We start from the raw sequence: 20,844 nt of genomic DNA on the forward strand, positions 1-20,844 counted from the left end.
GTCCTTATATCATAAACACTTATGAGCAACAAAATCCTGCATGAATAAATCAATTTTCTGGGCTAAATAATATTTATTCATTGTCTTGCTCTGATACTCACTTATGTCTATACGTTTTCTAATAAAATGCGTGGGTCAACATTATCCGGAACTTCATTCCACCAATAATTTTTAAAAGCTCCTTTTTGCAATAAATTGATTACTGAGTTGCCTTCCTGCTCTGGTCCTAACTGGATTTTACCTTTTGAACTGCCTCATGTTGATTTTCCATTGATCTGTTTCTTTGTCCCTCCATTATTCTCCTTTCTGCAGGTGGACTTGGGCCTTCTCCGCTTTGTTTCTGCCATCGGGACCCAGGGAGCCATCTCAAAAGAAACGAGGAAAGAATACTTTTTGAAAACATACCGAGTAGATACCAGCTCCAATGGAGAAGACTGGATTTCAGTCAAAGATGGAAATAATAAACCTTTGGTAAGGTTTTCATCTTCACAACACCTTGAACCGCTTGTGAATTTCTAGAGTGCTTTATTAGTTGCAGTTACAGTGGTACCTCTGGTTATGAACGCTTCAGGTTACAATTTCCACTAACCCGAAAGTAGCTGGTCCTGGTTGCCCCAGGATGCGAACGGAAATCGCGCACCAGAGGCACACAAGTAGCGGGAGGCCCCATTAGCGAAAGTGCGCCTCAGGGTAAGAGCGGTTTCAGCTTAAGAATGGACCTCCAGAACGAATTAAGTTCATAACCAGAGGTACCACTGTATTTATGTTGTTGTTGCTGCCTAAACAACATATTCAGTGCTTGGAGTCAGACAGTGCTACCCATATTGCTCTTTTTAGTAAGTAATCAAAAAGAGAGAGAAATTCTCAAGCTACGAAAGAGCTGGAATGACAGCATAGTGAAACATCCAAGGTTTCTTCTTGCATTCTAATTTCAGAATTCCCCTTCCTCACAATAGTTTGCCCTTTTTTATCCCTGATATATCACACATGGATAGATAATAGGCACATCTTAATCCAGTTAGTAAAACAGTTCTGTTGCTGTAACATAAAAAAACAGGAAAACCCATTGGATATGATTTGGCCAAAGTAAAGCACTTTAAGACCCAATTGAATACATGCATGCCTATCTCACTGAAGTTGATAGAAGTTGCTGTGTTTTGTCTGGATTGCTGTACCCAATGTTTTTAGACTTTCCCAGTTTTGTTGTTGTTCAGAAATGTCAGTTGTGTTAGACTCTAGCCACTAAAACCCATGCCACAGCAATATTTCTTGTCCTTCCCAATAACTACTTGGGCCCACTGTCTAGCTTTCATCACCCATCACTTCAAGTAATGCTGTTTAACATTTAAGAAATGGCTGGCCAACCTTTTTAGGGCACTTTTGGATTTTTGAGAGCGACTGCTGTGGGCACCCCCCCCTCTAGTTGCTTCTCTGCCTCCTTCCCTTGAATCAGTTCCCTCCCCACCAAGAGACAGAACAAATGTGACAGAACACACTTCACTGTTCAAAGAAACCTGAGTGAAAATGGGATACAGTGGAATTAATCAGAGTCTTGCGAAGCACATGGAAGCTGGAAGAGGAAGTAGGAAAAGAGATTCACTCTTCCTATTTCCTCCTTCATCTCTATATGCTTTTCAAGAGGAGTTGCTGATCTCAACGAAGTCTTACTAACCAATTTTACTGCTGGTTTTATATTGTCAGAAATGTGGAAGCAGTTGTAAGGCATGTAATGGTGTTAGGGGAGAGGGGAGAAGAGAAATGTTAATTGTGTATTTCACAACTGAAGTAGTACACATGCCCATCTAAAGGGGAACCCTCAAAAGATCATTAAGTCCAGGGTCTAAAATTACCTAACTGCACCAATGGCCTTGACCAAAGGTAGGGTTGTACCCATGACTCCAAGACTATTTTCTTTTCTTTTCAAGTTTAGTTTTCTTTTTAGAAAAAGAGAGAAAATAGTGACCAGATACAACATGAGATAGAGCTCATTTCATTTTAATAGCTGTGTAGAACAGAAAAAGGTATTTCGTTAGGTCTAGCTTCTCACCCATGTAGGACAAGGTGTTCCTGCAAAAACCTTCTTGTTTGCATACAACTATTTCAAATATAAGGGACGCGGGTGGTGCTGTGGGTTAAACCACAGAGCCTAGGACTTGCCGATCAAAAGGTCGGCAGTTTGTGAGCTCCCGTTGCTCGGTCCTTGCTCCTGCCAACCTAGCATTTCGAAAGCTCATCAAAGTGCAAGTAAATAAATAGGTACTGCTCCAGCGGGAAGGTAAACGGTGTTTCCGTGTGCTGCTCTGGTTTGCCAGAAGTGGCTTAGTCATGCTGGCCACATGACCCGGAAGCTGTCCGCCGGCTCCTTCAGCCAATAAAGCGAGATGAGCGCCACAACCCCAGAGTCGGTCACGACTGGACCTAATGGTCAGGGGTCCCTTTACCTTATTACAAATATAGGTCCCTCAACTTCCTTTGCATTTCATTGTCCTAACAAAATACAGTGGTACCTCGGGTTAAGTACTTAATTCGTTCCGGAGGTCCGTTCTTAACCTGAAACTGTTCTTAAGCTAATGGGGCCTCCCGCTGCTGCCGTGCCGCCGCTGCATGATTTCTGTTCTCATCCTGAAGCAAAGTTCTTAACCCCAGGTACTATTTCTGGGTTAGCGGAGTCTGTAACCTGAAGCGTATGAAACCTGAAGCATATGTAACCCGAGGTTCCGCTGTAATGCCAAAAATGGGTGTATTCAGGACTAATGGTGCATCTTTGAGATGGAAATGCTAAAAACTACTAAGCTATGGGTTCCATGTCATCCTGGCGGCTTGCCTATATGTCACCAGTTCAAGGCCATAACTTTTTTTTTGTTGGGTGAGGGGGGGAATCAAGGTGCTGGAGTTTAAGGGAATCTCAAATCTCAAATCTCAAAACTTTTAAATATTACGAAAGTTGTAACACCTTATTTTATAAAAACACAGTATATACCTTGAAGGAAAAAAACTCCAGCATTGCACCTTGTGCCAAATGAATATTCTTTACTAGGTATGATGTAGGTACCATGACTTCTTCAGCAAGGCTCATGGGTCAAAGCCCAAAATATCCCCCACTGTTGCTATTTGTGCTTATAACTTTCCTGAAGGTCTTGTGCCTCTTCTATTCTTCCTTATCAGGCATAGCAGGATAAGAGCCTAATAGTTTTTTCCTGTTTGTCCTCTCATACTGAAAGGGAGCCAAACTCTACCACAGGCCTTGGCCTAGCTTTCCTGTGCAATTAATGTTAATAAGTTAAACAGATGGTTGGTAGTAAATATAGTCAATGTTTGCAAGACATTCCTGCTGATCTTCTTCCATGGCCGTTTCCTCCCCATTAAAAAAAGGAAGAGCATTTCTTAGCAAGACTATAATGAAAGAAACAGATGAGACATAAAAGATGCTACATGGGCAATATTCAGTGTGTTATGGTCTTAATTGTCCAAAAACAGAAAGGTTTCAATGGGATTTGTTCCATGATAAAGATGGAGAGCAAGAAAAGTACGCAGGTTGATGACCTGGAGCTTTTTGATGAGATAGTCAACTTCCTTTGTTATAGTCTGCTCTGAGCAAAGGAAAAAACAGGAAAGTTGGGGGAAGGTGTAAGAAATTACTGTCCATAAAAGGAGAACTGCCTAAGATCTGTAGAGTGGAGTTTTGCATTGTTTAATGAAATGAGGAAATTAGTCACCTTCCTTGAGCTAAGTCTGTGGAGAATTTGTCTTTCCTATGGTACGGCTTTCCCAAATGGCTGCAACAGATGCATTATATATTTATATGGTGGTATTGTTTGTCTAGCTGGATGAGACTGTCAAGGGAGAGTAGAATGAACATGTAGTGGTGGCAAACAAATCTAGAGCATTTCAGACTACTTATGGAATTATCCATAAGAGAAAATGGTTCCTTTATAACTTGAAAGCTGCACTATTGGAAGGAAGTATGTGATGCTGAACTCAGTGGCTCCTCTTTATTAAGCATACTTAAACTCATTGGGTTTAAACAGCCCATATTCAATTATGGATTTTTTTATCTAGGTAAACAATGAGTCAAAGAAAGTCCTCCTTTACTCCTCTATCCCTTTCAGACTGTGAATGCTGTACTTATTGTTATCAATCCCTTTATTTATGGGCAAAGAAGAAAAAGTTTTGAACATGTTTAAGAGAAATTGCATTTCCTTCTCTCCTTCTGTAGGTGTTCATAGGGAACACCAACCCCACTGATGTTGCTTACAGACCATTTCCCAAGCCAATCCTGACTCGTTTTGTTCGCATCAAACCTGCAAGCTGGGAAACTGGGATATCACTAAGATTTGAAGTGTATGGCTGTAAAATTACAGGTAAGGATTAAGTTTTTGTTTTTCACCTTTTTTTAAAAAAAACAGAATTTAGCATTAACTATTTGTTTTGGGATGTGGGTGGTGCTGTGGGTTAAACCACAGAGCCTACGACTTGCCGATCAGAAGGTTGGCAGTTCAAATCCCCGCGACGGGGTGAGCTCCCGTTGCTCGGTTCCTGCTCCTGCCAACCTAGCAGTTCAAAAGCACGTCAAAGTGCAAGTAGATAAATACTCCAGCAGGAAGGTAAACGGCATTTCCGTATGCTGCTCTGGTTCATCAGAAGCGGCTTAGTCATGCTGGCCACATGACCCGGAAGCTGTAAGCCGGCTCCCTTGGCCAATAAAGTGAGATGAGCGCCGCAACCCCAGAGTCGGTCATGACTGGACCTAATGGTCAGGGGTCCCTTTACCTTTACCTATTTCTGTTTTATGAATATTTGCAGACGATGATATAAGTATAACCAGGTTGCAATCACAGAAGTAATCCCTATTAAAGACAGTGGGGTTTACTTCTGATGAAACATGCAAAATTCCTTAACTGCAATACAAATATTTGCCAACATGCTGAAGAAAATGACTCTAAAAATTAGCATTGTTTATTAGGTGCTCCAGTAGCCAACAAACATATAATATTTAAAAAGTAAAAGTAGTTATAAATGTTTACTAGGTAGCTGATAATGGTTCGGTGATGTTAACTAAACCATGGCTAAGCATGAACACACATGTGTGCAGATACAGGTAAAATCTCACCTGCTTCCCTTGGACTTGTTGGTAAGCCAAGAACAAACCTTGGTTATAGGTTGTGGTTTCTCTGGAGCAAGACAGATCATTCAGGCATATCACTAAGCCAAACCATGGTTAGCTGTGCGTAGAGTAGCAGCAGCAGGACGAGGGAGAGGAGCAAAAGTAGCTGCAACTTTTGCAGTGAGGACCTGCACTCTCATTCACACTTTGGCTTAGTGTCAAATATGAGCCAAGCTTATGTATTTTAGCTAAGAGAAAGTGCCATTTGTTAATGGTACCATGCTATTTTTATTTTAATTATCCTTATGATTTTAATAGATCTCTTATATTTATATATAGTTTTAATTGTATTAATGTTTAATTGGTTTTTAAGGATTTCCCCCCCCCCCCATGTTTTTAGCTGTCCCGATTTTATCTGTAAGCTTCATTGAGTCCCTGTCAGGGGAAAAGGCGGGGCAAAAATAAATACATAATAATAAGCAATCTCTTTTTAATTAAATATATATAGATTCCCACGTTTCAACACCATCCTGTATTTCAAGACAAGCACATTTTTCTGACTTGATTTTTATGATACCAAATGAAACATCATTTATGAGGGAAAAACAGAAGGAGAGAGAGATATGGCTAGAGGTGGTAAAAATCAATTTAAAACAATAATAATGATATTCTTTATCATTCCTATTATAATGAACTGTACAACAGCTATATTAATGGATACAGTTAAGAATACTGAAAATGATTCTTTGGTCAAATATAAAAGTTCACAATTAGAAGTTACTTTTTCCATTCAGAAATTAGATCTATCTCTGGAAAAGAAAAGGCTCTTCATGGGTTTTTGTGGTTTCCTGCAGGGAAGAATTTCTTCATGGTATTTTTTCTTCATTTTTCTCTGCATATTTTTTTTAAGGAAGTAAAACTTTGATTGGTCAGAGAATTAAATTACATGCATTTGAGGTATTACAAAATGGGTAGAATATTCAAAAGACTATCCAGAACGGACCCTGCACTGAAACAGTACATATAGGGTATATTGTGAAGTACACAGATTTACATATATCCTTCAGATGTGGTGAGTGGAGTGATAATTTAATAAAATGTAGTGAATAGTCTGATCCATCAAAATCCCAGTTTGTCCATAATACAAGGGCAAAAAACTGGTTCATTTACCACTTATAAGTCCTGTATGTATATGTATACATTTTATTATTGTTATTGTTATTATTAAGATTATCCTTGCTCTGGCATGCTGGGTATGGTGTCTGGACTCATCACTGACTCTCAGATTACTGCATCAAATGAATTTGAGCGAAACTGGATCCCAGAAAATGTGCGTCTTATAACGAGCCGTGTTGGGTGGGCACTACCACCACCCACCTCTCACACATATTCAAAGGAGTGGCTTCAAATAGACCTCGGTGAAGAGAAGATAGTGCGAGGCATAATTGTCCAGGGAGGCAAACACAGAGAAAACAAGGTCTTCATGAGAAAGTTCAAGATTGGATACAGCAACAATGGATCGGACTGGAAATGGATTATGGATGCCAGCAAGAGGAAGGCCAAGGTGAGGTTATAATCAACATGTGGCAAGGAAGAGTAATGTGTAGCTCGGTGGTTGAGCACACTCTTTGATTGCTGAAGGTCCCTAGTTCAAACCCTAGCTTCTCCCATTAAAAATTATTAGGTAGCAGGTAATGGTACAAACCCAACAGTCCAGTCCTAATTCCACTTTCCTGGAATAAGCCCATTGAATTCAACAGAACTAGCTTCTGATGAGGGATTCAGAGTAAATTGGGATAGTTTAGCTGGTAGAGAATGAGACTCTCAAGTTCATGGGTTTGAGCCCCACATTCTGCAAAAGATTCCTGAACTGCAGTGAGTTGGACTAGGTTATTATTGTGGTTTCTTCCAACTCTACAGTTCTAGGATTCTATGAAATTAAATTCAGTCCACATTTAAAGGCAGACCTACCTAATTCACACTTCATAAAAACTGAAACACAGCAGTTTCTCAAAAATTGGAGTTTTCCAGATTTTGAAATTAAAGGAGAGTCTTTCAAAAAAAAATGTGTATATTAGATAAAATTGTATGTAAAATGTTATAGTAAATAATAACAATATACAAATGGTTTTCCAAACAAAAATATAGGGATATTGGACAATAAATAGCTTGTTCCGGTGAAAAGGACTTGCTGCTAGATTTGTCAAGCTTAAATGAACATGAATGTCAGCCACTTGTACACGGGCTTGCATGTACAGATTCATCCCATATTTGTAAAGTCAGAGATTCTGTTAAGCTGTCCACTTTTACAGCCAACCACCCTACCTGGATAACTGGCCTGTGGTCAGAGAATGAGCTACATGGTTAAGGGTGGATTTGAACCCTGATCTCCCAGGCCCCAGTCCAATACCCTAACCACTACACCACAATGGCTGTTATAAACAGGTGCAGCTATTTTCTTCCCCATTTCTCTTGCGAGTGAGTGCAAAAGTAAGCCTGTTTTCAAATGGCCTTGATACTGCAAGTGTGAAGAGTAAATGAATCCCAACAATGAGATCTAACCACTTATTTTTGTTTTTAAAAAACACATGTTGTTTTGACATATTCTTACAAACCCTTGGGGAAGAAAATAGAGCACCATATGCTTTTGATGTGACATACCTTATGCTGCACAACCTTCTGGTTCTAAATTCAAGGCAGTTGCCATAACTGTCAAAACTGGCAGCCTTTGACAAAAATGAATGCTGGCAAACACATTAAGTCCACTTAGAGTTTTCATTTCTAACAATAAATAAGCTTCAGAGATTAGCACTTCCTTAAAAAAAAAATCCCATATTGTACAACATGCATAATCCTACTAAAATATTCAACACATTTAATAATGTTTCTTTCATGATGGAAAAATGTATTATAAAGGAATTTGATAAATTCCTAGGATTTAGGAGGCTGGTGGATTTTAAAACAGGACCAAGGTGTTTTGAAAACGTTAATCAAGCTTGACTGTATGCAATAGTAACCACTGATTAAAAGCAATAAATTAAAAGCAGCTCTGTTTCTTGAAATGAAACACAGTTTAATCACTGCCCTGTTGGAAGAAGGAAGCATTGTATGCTAGAGTGGGGGACCAACACATTTTGCAGAACCAAGAAACTAAGCTGCACAGATTATTCAATAATTTTTTATCCCACTTTCCTATAGAAGACATTCAGATGAAGCAAGATAACAACAATGCAGTATAAAACGGCAAAAGAAGCAAGCATATTGTAACATAAAATAATCAAGAATTTTTATGCCTGCATAAAAATATAAACAGACCAAATTCTATATACAGCATTCAATCAGCCACAAAGCTCCTGTTGCGAAAAGTGGCTCTTAAACAGACCTCCAGCAAAATCAAGACCAGCAAGGATCAAGCCAGACCCCTGGGAGGGCACCAGTCTCCAATCTAGTGGAAGGGGGAAGCATCTCTCAAAGGACAGGCAGGCCAAACACCTGACAGTGGCCGACTCAGAACAGAGCCTGCTGAGGTTGATTATAATACTTCAGCAGGGAATATTAGCATGGGGAGGGGGAGGAGATGAGCCCTGGGATCTCATGTAGCATCACAGAAAACTCTCTGACATTCTGTAGCATCTATATTGATCTATATATATAAAATCTATCTGAACAGAACAGCTGCATGGAAGCAAGAGCATGTCCAGAACTCAGTTTTCCATGATTCTACTGCATAGCACACAATGAGGGCTAAGAATCAAACCATTAGTTCTAGTAAAAGTCAAGGCACCATGCAGAGCATACATGCAACCCATATTTTGTTTCTGTGTGTCTCACAGTCCCTTCCACTTGCTTGTCATTAGCTTAGCCTTTCTTCTTCCAATTCCTTGCCATTATTGGTACAAATGTCTCAACCATCCCATTTCTGATAATCTGGAACTACCTTAAAAACCTTCTTTTGGAAGGCATCTCAGGAATCCACATTTTATTGGGGAAGAGCTATAGCTCAGTGGTAGAACACCTCTTGCACTCAGAATGTCCCATGGCCACTACCACTCAAAACAGACTAACCTAGTGCCCTCCAGATGTTTTGGACTACAGTTCCTTTCATCCCTGACCATTGGCCATGCTGATTGGGGAGTGGAAGTGGTTGTCCAGAATATCTGGAGAGCACTAGGTTGAGGAAGGCTGGAGTAGACAATCCTGGGCTACATTGGACTAATGGTTCTGAACATCACTGTGCACTTTCCTTTTTCCTGTTGAAAATGCATTTCTGTTTCCCTGAAGCAAATCAATAAACCTGGTAGTAGATGAAATAATAGTATCTTTCCTCTCTTCACCCCATTCTGAAAAGACTTGTGCATGTGAATGAACAGTCATAATTAAATCACAGATAGGTCTAGACTACACATATGACACAAGACAATGATTCAGTATAATTAGGATTCAAGGGACCATTAAATGTCTATTGAATTCTATGCCTGTGTGTCAGTACATTGTTCTGAAACCTTTTATAGAAAGTTTCCATTATTATATATTGCTATTTAAACGACAATTAAGTCTGGATCCCATAGCTAAAACTGCATGTGCCTGCACTGTAAATAACATAGACCCTCTCTCATTTAGCAGGGTGCTTTTATGATGCTTGAAACAAAATGCGACCGTAAAATAAATCCTAATAACTATGAATTAATTAGATATAAATTGCCACACCCTCCCAATCCTCTTTAATGAGATGTATTTACTGACTGCTCTGAGTACACTAATCATATATAATAACAGTGAACTCTATGTACTTATCAGATATATATAATAGCAAAGTCAGCTCTTTGAATGCTACTCCTTAATGGCACCATCCACACGCACAAAAAGAGATTTACCAGAGTTCTCAGGGGAATTGCAAGGTTTGCAGAAGCACAGGAAAAAAATGGGGTATGGAAAAATAACAATGGGATAAAGAACCCCAAGCTGTCCCAATAAGGTGTGAGTATAGTCAGTGGTGGTCCCAGAATGCCATCTTTTGGGAGGGCAAAACACAGAAAAGTGAAGATGAGGGGGGATGAAAGGAATTTTCCTGGAAGAAGGCATAATTGATTGGCTTGAATCCAGAACAAAAGGACTACACACATTTTGTCGCAGGTCCCACTTGTTGATTCCTTTTCCTGTATATTCCTATTATCCAGGATGTGAAGAAAGAACATGGTTTAGGAGATCTCTATTCCCCCCCCCAACCTCACACACACACTGCTTTCTGGGTTCCTCTGTTTTATCAGCTTCTGGGTCATCTAGGAGGAATGTCCTGCTCTATTTTGAGTGCTGTTTTCTCCCTAAAAGAATTTAGTATCTTGACAACTTGTTATCAAAATATGGTGGGGGAAGAAGGAAGACTAAATGCTGGGAATTCCCTAAAATGCCTCCATAATCTTCAGACTGGATTCCAAAGGAGAGTGTAATTGTAATTGTGCTTTTTTTCTCTGCGTCTCCGTGCATCTTTTCCTTCTAAGGCAGTGTTTCCCAACCTTGTGCCTCCAGCTGTTTTTGAACTACAACTTCCATCATCCCTGACTAGCAAGACCAGTGGCAAGGGATGATGGGAATTGTAGTCCAAAAACAGCTGGAGGCACAAGGTTGGGAAACACTGTTCTAAGGAACCCGGGTATAAGTGGTTTTTACAGGACCAGAATTTAGAATTCGGCATAATGCTTTCAGGATTAGGACAATAATTTTAAGAAGATCCCAACATCAGGTTTATGCATCAGATATAAATTACATTTTCCAACTTGTATGTATTTTGCAATGTATGGAAAGCGGCATGGTCATTTCTGCTGAGGGTACACAGTACAAGCAGTCACCAAGTTTGTGTATTTACATTGGAAGATTAACTTGCACTGTCCATTCATGCTGGTTCCTATTTGGAGATTCATCTTCATGTTGGAAAAAGTAGCATGCTAAATGGTGCCATAAGCCAGCCACATGGATACCGTTGTGTGTCAGGATTATAACGTACATAAGTAAATCAGCACATGGACCAGATTTATTGAGTGAAGACACTGCACTCCAACCACTTCCAGAAACATGTAGCACTGGACTGTGTAGTCCACACAGCATCAGGCCAATCCATAAATAAGCCTTCCCATGGAAAACACCTCCAGACAGAAGCATTTCTGGTAAGGTGACTTCCATGTGGCTGCCAAAATATATGCAGTAGACAGAAGTGATCAAGGTAGAAATACAGCAAGGTTAAAAACAGGCTAGACGATTGAAACAGGAAAATATGGTTGACTTCCTAATTATGACATTTTCACCTGCTCATATAAAAGACTCATTTCATTTTCCACCTCTCTCCAAATTACATCGCACACAAAAGCAACATTGTACAAAGTCAAATGTTAATATTTTCTCATTATATTATCCACTACAGTGTTCTGTTGTGGGAGACCTCACATCTGATGAAGGAAAGCCCACGAGCTCTTCATCTCTATAACAAAAACAATGATTAGCAATCTGTAACATTCGCCTTTGGAATTCTTGCTGTCTTCACAGTAACAAGAGCACGTGTATTCACAAGTTGTTGGTTTTAAATAGCCACTTTTGAAGAGTTATTGCGCAAATTAAGTGTGGCTTTAGACAACTTCTGTTCTGTCAAGATCTGTGTTATACATATAACAGAACTGACTGGTGTCCAAATAAACTCGTTATCCAGTTTCTCATACATCCTCAAAATGTCCCACCACATCTAAGTTAGCAAGCATGTCAGCCATTAGCCTTTCCTAGGATTAGTTTTAAAGAAATCTGTCTCATGGGCACTGCTTCTAAAGTTTAATTTGTACACTTACAATATAACTATAATTTGTGAGCCTCTGGGCAAGTGGAGAAAAGCACAGTTGAAGTTTCTCTCTTGAAGAGGTGTCTTATCATAGCTAAACAGTGCCAGAACTTAAACCACAGTGAATCCCTTCCTCCGAAGTCATCCATGTAAATTTCAGATGTGAGTCTCATTTAAAAGATGTCTCATTAAAAAAAAAAATCTGCTTCTGTGCTAATCCTGACAGATTGATTTCTGGAAACACTTTCACTTCTACCCCTTCCCATTTTTTAATGCAGAGTCAGCCACTTGATAAAATGTTTAAGATTTGGGCTACCTGTTGACTTTCTCAAATGCTAAAAGCATGAAAAATCTCAGCTGGCTAAAAATGAAAGATCTCCTGTGATTATTAAACAGCATTCCTGTGGTTTTGTATGTAGGTTTTTGAAGGCAACACAAACTATGACACCCCTGAACTCCGTACCTTTGAGCCTATAACAACCAGATTCATCCGTGTCTACCCTGAAAGAGCCACCCACAGTGGATTGGGACTGAGGATGGAACTATTGGGCTGCGAAATTGAAGGTAATTGCACAGCCTAAGATTAATGTTGCATTAATTATTATTCTTTTCCTACATACAGTCCTGCTTATGCTACTGCGGAGCGAGAAATGTTTGATCTCTTTCTTTTCCATTAGCTGTTATTGTTAATAGTATTGTGCTTTGCAACGGTAGTTAGGCTTTTAATTTCCTATCCTACCTTAGCATCCTTATAATCTTTGTTAGAGAAGATGTAACGCCGACGATCGCAACAGCAAAACAAGGGGGACAAATATTGATTTTGTCCTTTTTGCTCAAATTCACTGGGGCTTATTTCTCAGCAAACTTCTCAGGAACTGGCAGTTCTAATGTGAAGCAGCCATTGTGCAAATTGGAGCAGGGCAGTCTTTATTCCAGATTAGCTAGTCCAGAACTCATTTGTCTCTGGCTGCACCCATCACCTGCTTTTACCCTGACTACCACCAGCATGTGACACACACCCCCCCCACACACACACATAATCCCCCAAGGGAATGAATTAATAGATCATTTTGCCCATGATAAACAGTCCACAAAAGGTCAAAACTCATGCAGATCCTCCATATCTTCCTCTAGTTCAAGGCATTTGGTTTTATTTGAAAACAGTATCAATCTTTTCACATTACACATATAGGTTATAGAAATGTGTCATGACAACTCACTTGGGAAACTAAGGGGAGCAGAACTTTAAAAAAGCAATCTAATGTGACATGAAGACCTGCTTTTCAAAGGGGAAAATGCTTTTTTTAAAAAAAAAACATTTTGCGTGACCCTCACTAGCTCTTTGTATGCTGACCAGTATGTATGAATAATCGACAAGAAGACCGTCTAAGAGCAAGCAGCTTGTGTACACATTATCTATGAGGGGCCTAATTCTGAAGCTCCCCGTGTAGATAGGGGCCTTCCGTTGGTCACATGGCGTTTCTTCTCCACCCACCAATTCAGTGTTTCATGTAAATAGTGGGTATACATAAAATGCAGTCCACTGAAGAATAGGAAACCTCTTTCACACAGAGAACTCTGTTGGTACAACACATCCCACCTTCCACCCCCAAGTGAGTTCAGTTTCAGGTGGAGTCAGTTGTTTCCAAATCTGCATCTTGAAAGCATATTATTTGACTTGACAATATTATTCTTGGCCTTCAGCTTAGACAGTACAGTACAGACCATGTTAAGGGCAGGATATGGAAAAATGATAAATAAAGAGATGTTTCCTGTATGAAATGAATGGTCTTTGTTCATCACAGAATCATGCTTGCGGGCTGAAATGCTATCAAGTCTCAGAGTATGTTTTAATCAAGCCATGTTGGCTTATTTATTTCAGTACCTACCTCTGTCCCAACCACTCCTGACAGCAACCTTGTGGATGAGTGTGATGATGACCAAGCAAACTGCCACAGCGGAACAGGTGATGACTTCCAGTTGACAGGTGCAGAAACCATCCACATTCCATTGCAACGCCATTTTTGTTCAGTCCAATCCCAGTTGCAATGTTTGCTTTGCCTCTATCACTCACAATAAGAAAGCATGACACGTGCATGACTTTTTTTGTTGGGCGAGCATTGCCACAACTTACGTATATTCATTTTTATTTGCACAACAATTTAAGGAACCTGGAGTGGATCAGTCACTTGTCTTTTAACCAATGAAACCATTAATTAATTGACCCAATTCAGATCTGTTTTCCAAGATTTAAATCTTTGTTCCTTTTTGAGATAATGAAGTATTTATCTAATAAACATATGGTTTGTTAAATAAAATCTAACATTCATTTCTGGGTTGTATGTGGCCTTAGGTACAGCAATGTATAAAGGTGGCATACAAGTTAAAAACAAAATGAAAAAAGGAACAAAAAAGCTACCTTTAAACCATTGCAGAAATAGCTTCCAAAGAAAACCCAAGTTTGCATTTAACTCTCTGTTCATTAGTTAAAATTGACTTCCATGGCTTAATCAACTAAACCTTTAGTTGATTAATCTACCAATTTAACCAATTACAGCTTGCAAGCCTAATGAAAATCTAGGGTCTTTTAAATTTATTTGTTTATTTAAAGTATGATTTCCCCCAGGTGATATTTTAACACAGATGTAGACTAATCAGTTATCATTTAACTGCCCTTTTCCAAAGAGTAGTTGGATGGGTAAGTATAATCTTAGAGCTAAGGTGCATCTTGTCTAAGACAGAGTTTCATTACAACCTGGGGAGATTTCTGTCAGTTTCCATTTAGCAATGAGGTCATTTAGGACTGGGGGCCAGGAAAGTTTTCTTCTATATCATTAGCATACACAATTTTGCCTGAACTGAAACTCAGTGGTGGTCTATCCTTCTTACTTCTTCAAAGTCACACCTAAGTCTGTACAGTACTGTTAAGCACTAGAAAGGAAAAAGAAGCTGTAGAGAGCAAAAGTCTCCCATGGGCTCACTTTTATGAAGACCAGAGTGTATCTGTTTCTTTTATATACCATAATTAGCTTGGCTTATGTAGCTGTTTGGAACTCTCTTCTCCCATAAGGGTATATGTCTGATCTGCTGGATAGAGCCTATGCTAGCCAGAGCTAGATACCTACAAATAAGTGGCCTCATTTCCCTCCTCCTACAAGTTACTGCATGATTGCTCCCTTATGAGCTGGAGGGCTAAACATTTATTGTTTCCTACATAGCAGTGCAGCTTGCATAGCTACATTTCCAAGACAGTTAAAATCTGGCAGTGCGTACTCGGAGGACTTTAGATAACCTTAGCCAGGTAGCAAACAGTTGTTTAGGGACTTGGGATGGGTTTTAGTTTCCCCTTTAGTCAGCAATTAAATGGTGGGGAGAGGGGGGGGCTACTAAAGCTAATGAAAAAAATGCCTACGAAAGCAAATACACTCATTATTTAAGTGTTTGCCTCATTCCGAATCTCACATTCCCCCCAAAAAAATTTTTTTACTAACAACAGTGTAGTCTTTCTATATATTATACACACCCCGCACAGTTGTAGTGCATGCTTTTCACATTACAATTTCTCAGGCTGCCTTTGCTGCTTCTTATGTAAGTCAAGTGTAACAACCCTTCAAAAAAGCTGCAAAAGTGCTTAGAAGTTCAGCAAGCCCTCAACACTGAAAAACGTCCTCCTGCCTCTTTACTGACCTTTCTGACTACAGACGCCTGCACACAGCTTCAGTGCTACGAGATGGAAATTATGGCATAGTCTTTGAATAATATTCTGTAGGAGGCTTTTAAGATAAAGGACCATATATACCCCACCCCATGGGTACCACCGCCAAGTCCCAAAGCCACATCTCTCATCCATTCAACCCAAATCTAGATTTGCCACTAAGACAAACCAATGGGGGCAAGAAGAAAAATGTATGAACAAGCTGGTTTCCAAACTTCCCATTGATCTTACCTTTCTGTTATTCCACTTCATTGAGTTGCTTTCCATCTGGTTTCAAGACATTAAGAGACAGGAAAAAACACTGGGCTGGTTCAACATCGCTCTCCCCCCCCCAAAAAAAACCAACCCTATTCCGTATCTGGTATTTTCCTCTTGCAGAGGAATGCAATTACTCTCCACCTGACCCCTCTGCCTCTCAGGGCCAAAGCAGACATGTGTGTGTTTACTCACTAGTTTGACTATAAAGTGGAATGAAGAGGTCTACTTTTATCCCTAAATGGAGTGGGCCACAGACAGGAGTGCCCCTCACCTTAAAGGTAAAGGTAAAGGGACCCCTGACCATTAGGTCCAGTCATGACCGACTCTGGGGTTGCGGCGCTCATCTCGCTTTGTTGGCCAAGGGAGCCAGCGTACAGCTTCCGGGTCATGTGGCCAGCATAACTAAGCCGCTTCTGGTGAACCAGAGCAGCGCATGGAAACGCCATTTACCTTCCCGCCAGAGCGGTACCTATTTATCTACTTGCACTTTGACGTGCTTTTGAACTGCTAGGTTGGCAGGAGCAGGGACTGAGCAACGGGAGCTCACCCCGTTGCTGGGATTCAAACCGCCGACCTTCTGATCGGCAAGTCCTAGGCTCTGTGGTTTAACCCACAGTGCCACCCGCGTCCCTGCCACTCACCTTACCTCTCTACATTCTGCTGCTTTTATCTGCCCCCTCCCACCCAGTGACACAGCTGGGAGGAGAGCCTTCAAGCAGCAGAACCTGGGTCAGTGTCTGGGGGCAGAATGGTTAGGCACCTGTCATGGGCCTAGAGCTCAGATGGGCCCATCAGTGATCCTGCTGACCCCACTGCCGTCAGTGCTTTGACCCCTGCTGCCATACAGGCCGTTGTACAGCTCTGCTGCTGCTTGCTTCCACTGCCAGGCACTTTTGTGTTCTGTACCCATCAGACCTAATGGTGTATATGGAAGGAAGAGAGATCAAAACTCATAGCTCATAGCTCAATACTTTGTGACTAATGGTCCATCACATTTTAAAACCAGGATAATAAAGTCAATATTATTTTACGTTACTATTAAATTGATATTTTTATTATTATTACTTCTGTTACTATTATTAGAAATCTACAAGGAAAAGTAAACAAATCATTGCATTAATAAATCTAGTAAACTGATTGATTGATAGTAACCTAATCATTACATTAATAAATAAATCTGTGTGTAGTGCAATACAAGTGAGTGAGTTTATGTGATAGAATACAGGCGCAAGCTTTAAAACAGTATTACTCTAGGGCAGTTCAGTATCTTTGTACATTTTTCCGCCTGCAAAGGGTTTGAGACCCACAAAGAGTGCTCCTCTTGCTTTTTTATTTCTTTAATATGGAGAGTTTACGAATTATGCTCTTAGGGTTCTATTAATTGCACACAACCCAGAAAGCCTAATTGCCAAAGTGCATCAAAATAAACTTGCCTAAGTTGTATAATTGCAACTGCACTTTAAGCTAATTGCTACTTTTACCAGGCCAATAAAATGTTTCAGTTAATAAAGGCAAACATTTGCAATGCATGCATATTTTGTCCTATATATATCCTGCCTGTCTGACTTGTACCTTCACCACTCACTCTCTATCGCTCTTTCCTTGGCGTGAAAGTATTATAGCTTCATTAAACCTCATCACAATCATTATAGCACTTTAAATATTTCCCTGCAGCGATAGGAGGAAGGCTTGGTTGATCGTAATCAGTGGCTTATTACTTGATACATTTGGTCCTGACTTTTCTCCCCCTTTTTTCCAAAGCCTTTATCTATATGCTTAGAAGAACAAAAAATACATTTATTACATGATAAAGTAATCATGGACTTCAAGAATTTCACTAGGATGGTTAATTATACGAACAAATTCTGGTGATAGGATACTGGTAAATTATCTAATTGTCCCTTGGACACTTATTTTTGGAAGAATTGAGTTAGAATACACAGCAGCAACCATGGACCACTCTCTAATTCACCCATGTGGAATCATGTAAATATCTATTGCATGTGAAATGTCCACCTTGCAAGACCATCACTCACAACTGCACCTGTCATTTGCCTTCTGTTGTGATCTGTTGCTAAGGGAAGAGTGGGACATATTATGTTCCTAAGACTTTTCATGCCCCACAAACACACCCATGAAGCCGTTCGAAGGCATTGGCTCCTTGAGCTCATCCATGCAGGAAGTTACTGTGATTCTGAATTTGCTTGGGACTTGTTTTTTGTGTGGCATCCTTCTCAACCAACAGGAAAAACTGTCTGTGGACAAAATCGGCTCCCTCGGCCAGTAAAGCGAGATGAGCGCCGCAACCCCAGAGTGGTCCACGACTGGACTTAACTGTCAGGGGTCCTTTACATTTACCTTTAAAGTTCCAAGTAACATAAATGAGTTCATGTTCATTGGTCTTGCGATGTAGCCTTATATAAATCACCCTCAGTTGCTTCCTCTGTAAAGAGGATCAATTGGTTGAATGTGTACGTTTGTGTCCAAGACCATAAGTCTGAAGAAGTTTTTCAAGTATTATCCCTCTTGACAAAGAAAACCAAATCTTGAGTGTTTCGATTTTGGGGTTAATTTATGCACGAATGCTCACATAGCTAGATGCATAAGCAAGGAACTTTTCTAAGTTATTTACATATCTACTTTTTCTGTTCTACGTGACATATCATATGCAATTCCTTTTCAGGCAGTACCACAGCCGTGATAACAGAAAACCCAACAGCAGCTGACACTACAGTACAGCCAGGTATGACGCTTTTCTTTTCTTTTTAAAAAGTGTTTCCAGTTAAAATAGAGTGCATTTCACAATTGCTATCTTGTGCCAAAGACAGATATAATGAATTGCAGGACTCTCTGGCTTTCCATCCCTTCAAACTCTCTGAAGTATAAAGTAGCATCTGGTCTCCAAGCTCAGTACAGTAAATATTTTACTCCTTCCATCCACATGTATATGCAGCACAGAACTAGCTTCCCGTCTGTGTCGTTGCATGCCAAATGGTGACAATACTACCCAAAAATTCACAGGCCAAATCACATGCTGCACTTTCTGAGGTGAGGGGGTGTGTGAATAAATAAATTGTATCTCTTCTGTGACAGAATATGTGTTTGCAAACTAAAAAGGAACAAAAGCCATAAATAACCGAGGAGGAGGCCATCCTATTTTTAGCTTCCACCATTCTGCAAAACCCGACCCAAAAAAGCAGTGTGTGTTCGTTTTTCCCCCCACCACGGAGCTGGCAGTTTTACAATATTCTTTTCTAGCAAGAATCCTTGAAAAGAGTTGTGCAAAGTGCTACGATAAACTTGGGCAGAGAGGAGAGAAGCTGTTAGTGGCAGCTGGTCCTTTCTCCCCCTCAATCAATACAATAGCTAATAGCTTTTTGAAAAGCTCTTAATTTGCAGTTACACGGGGCTTTGTAGTAGGAGTTCTGGCCATTTTTAATATCCTGTATGGCTTGAAAGGAGAGAAAGAAAGAGCATTTCCCCAAAGTTCTCCAACAGTGATTAGCACCAATGTTAATTTTGTTGTTGTTAATAATAATTGTAAAGAGGGGAACTGGTCACTCCTCGGTTACTCACATTTCCTTTATTAAACTGCAATCCGGCACAGTCTCCAAAGTAATTTATTAGCAGGGTGTGTATGTGTGTATAAGTATTTCCACTACAACATGACACTGGGGGCTTTGCTACAAGCAAAACATAAATGTATTAACAGCATTCATGCTTCCTTAAATACAACTCTGTTTCAGGCCTGATTAGCCAAAAGAGAAGGTGGTTAATTGCAAGGTTGTGTCTCTTAACCTTTGGATTTCCATGTCATGAAGGTGAACACTTTCCCCAGCTCCAAACTGTTTTCTTCCTCCCAAGATTGTTCAGTCAGCATAGGCTATTGTGAGCAACATCCTGCCCTCTTATTTCTTGAGACAAACACATTTGTATCTGTGCTTTTGCAGACATTGTATTGATGGGACAGACATTATATTGGCAGTTACATTACTAGATTGTTTGATTACTTTCAAGTACGTGTGCATTCTGACATTTATAGGAAAGTCCTGAGCTACTAGGTAAAGTATCTTTTATATAAGCTTCCAATTGAAACAAAAAGATGGGCTTTCTCACATTTCCTAGGTCTCATTTTATTTCCCAAATGATCCCACTACCACCTTCCCTGCGCAGTTTAAGGAAGCAAGAAGTAAAGTTGCAGAACTAATTCATTACTAGGGAACGCACGCAGTGCCCAGTGCTTGCATTTGGGGACAAATGGAAAACCAAACTGAATGGTCCCCATTTAGCTCAATTTCCATTTGTCTCAAAATGTCCGCTCAGGGGATATGAATGGACACCAATGGGAGTCTCACTCGACTCACATTCCTGCCCATTTTTGAAGGAAGGAAAAATGCGAGGGCAAGGAAGCACATCCTGCAAGCGTTAGCTGAATGCCACCCCTTGCAAGAAGTCATGGGCCTGTTCAGCACTGTGGGGTAGATGCCAGAGCTACACTCCATTCAAGCTTCCATTCATGCAAGAATTGCAAACTCCCTGCATGCCAAGTTCAACCTCTTAAATTCAATCTTTCTTTCTTGCGATTCAGCAAAGTACATGACATTGAGACATCAAAGTGGCAGAAGCTTGAGAAGTGTGGGCTGGAGGAATGAACTGAATTCCTTTAGGAACCTGCAAAAGCAACATGGAAGAAGAATACTTACAAAGTGCTTGGGCAGAAATGTTGTTCTGATCCTTCTGCATGTGTACCCTGAGAATCGAGTCTCACTGAGGTCAATCAGGCTTACTCCCAATTAAGCAAACATTAGGAGTGCAGCTGTAAACCTTCTAAGGACACCGCATATATTTTTCCAGGTGTCCGTTGTCACGCTGCAGCAGCTCCTTGCTCTAATCAATGTTCTTCACACTACTGTAAACATTTAAAAAGTAACATTTGCAGGGGCACAG

The 20,844-nt window shown here is 40.2% G+C and overlaps 1 protein-coding gene across 3 annotated transcripts in view; it reads left to right on the forward strand.

Moving 5' to 3' along the window:
* NRP1 (neuropilin 1) overlaps positions 1-20,844 on the forward strand; it is a 126,876-nt gene that overhangs the window by 90,630 nt on the left and 15,402 nt on the right. For 2 of the 3 annotated variants that reach the window (XM_079996455.1, XM_079996453.1), the window contains exons 7-12: positions 313-471; positions 4,217-4,361; positions 6,334-6,668; positions 12,344-12,488; positions 13,807-13,911; positions 18,581-18,640. In XM_079996455.1, coding sequence (XP_079852581.1) covers positions 313-471; positions 4,217-4,361; positions 6,334-6,668; positions 12,344-12,488; positions 13,807-13,911; positions 18,581-18,640 — 949 coding nt within the window. The remainder of the gene's footprint in view (positions 1-312; positions 472-4,216; positions 4,362-6,333; positions 6,669-12,343; positions 12,489-13,806; positions 13,912-18,580; positions 18,641-20,844) is intronic. The other variant, XM_079996454.1, reaches the window with a different exon arrangement.

Source organism: Podarcis cretensis (genome assembly GCF_951804945.1).
Source record: "Podarcis cretensis genome assembly, chromosome: 12".
NCBI classification, from domain to species: Eukaryota; Metazoa; Chordata; class Lepidosauria; order Squamata; family Lacertidae; genus Podarcis; species Podarcis cretensis.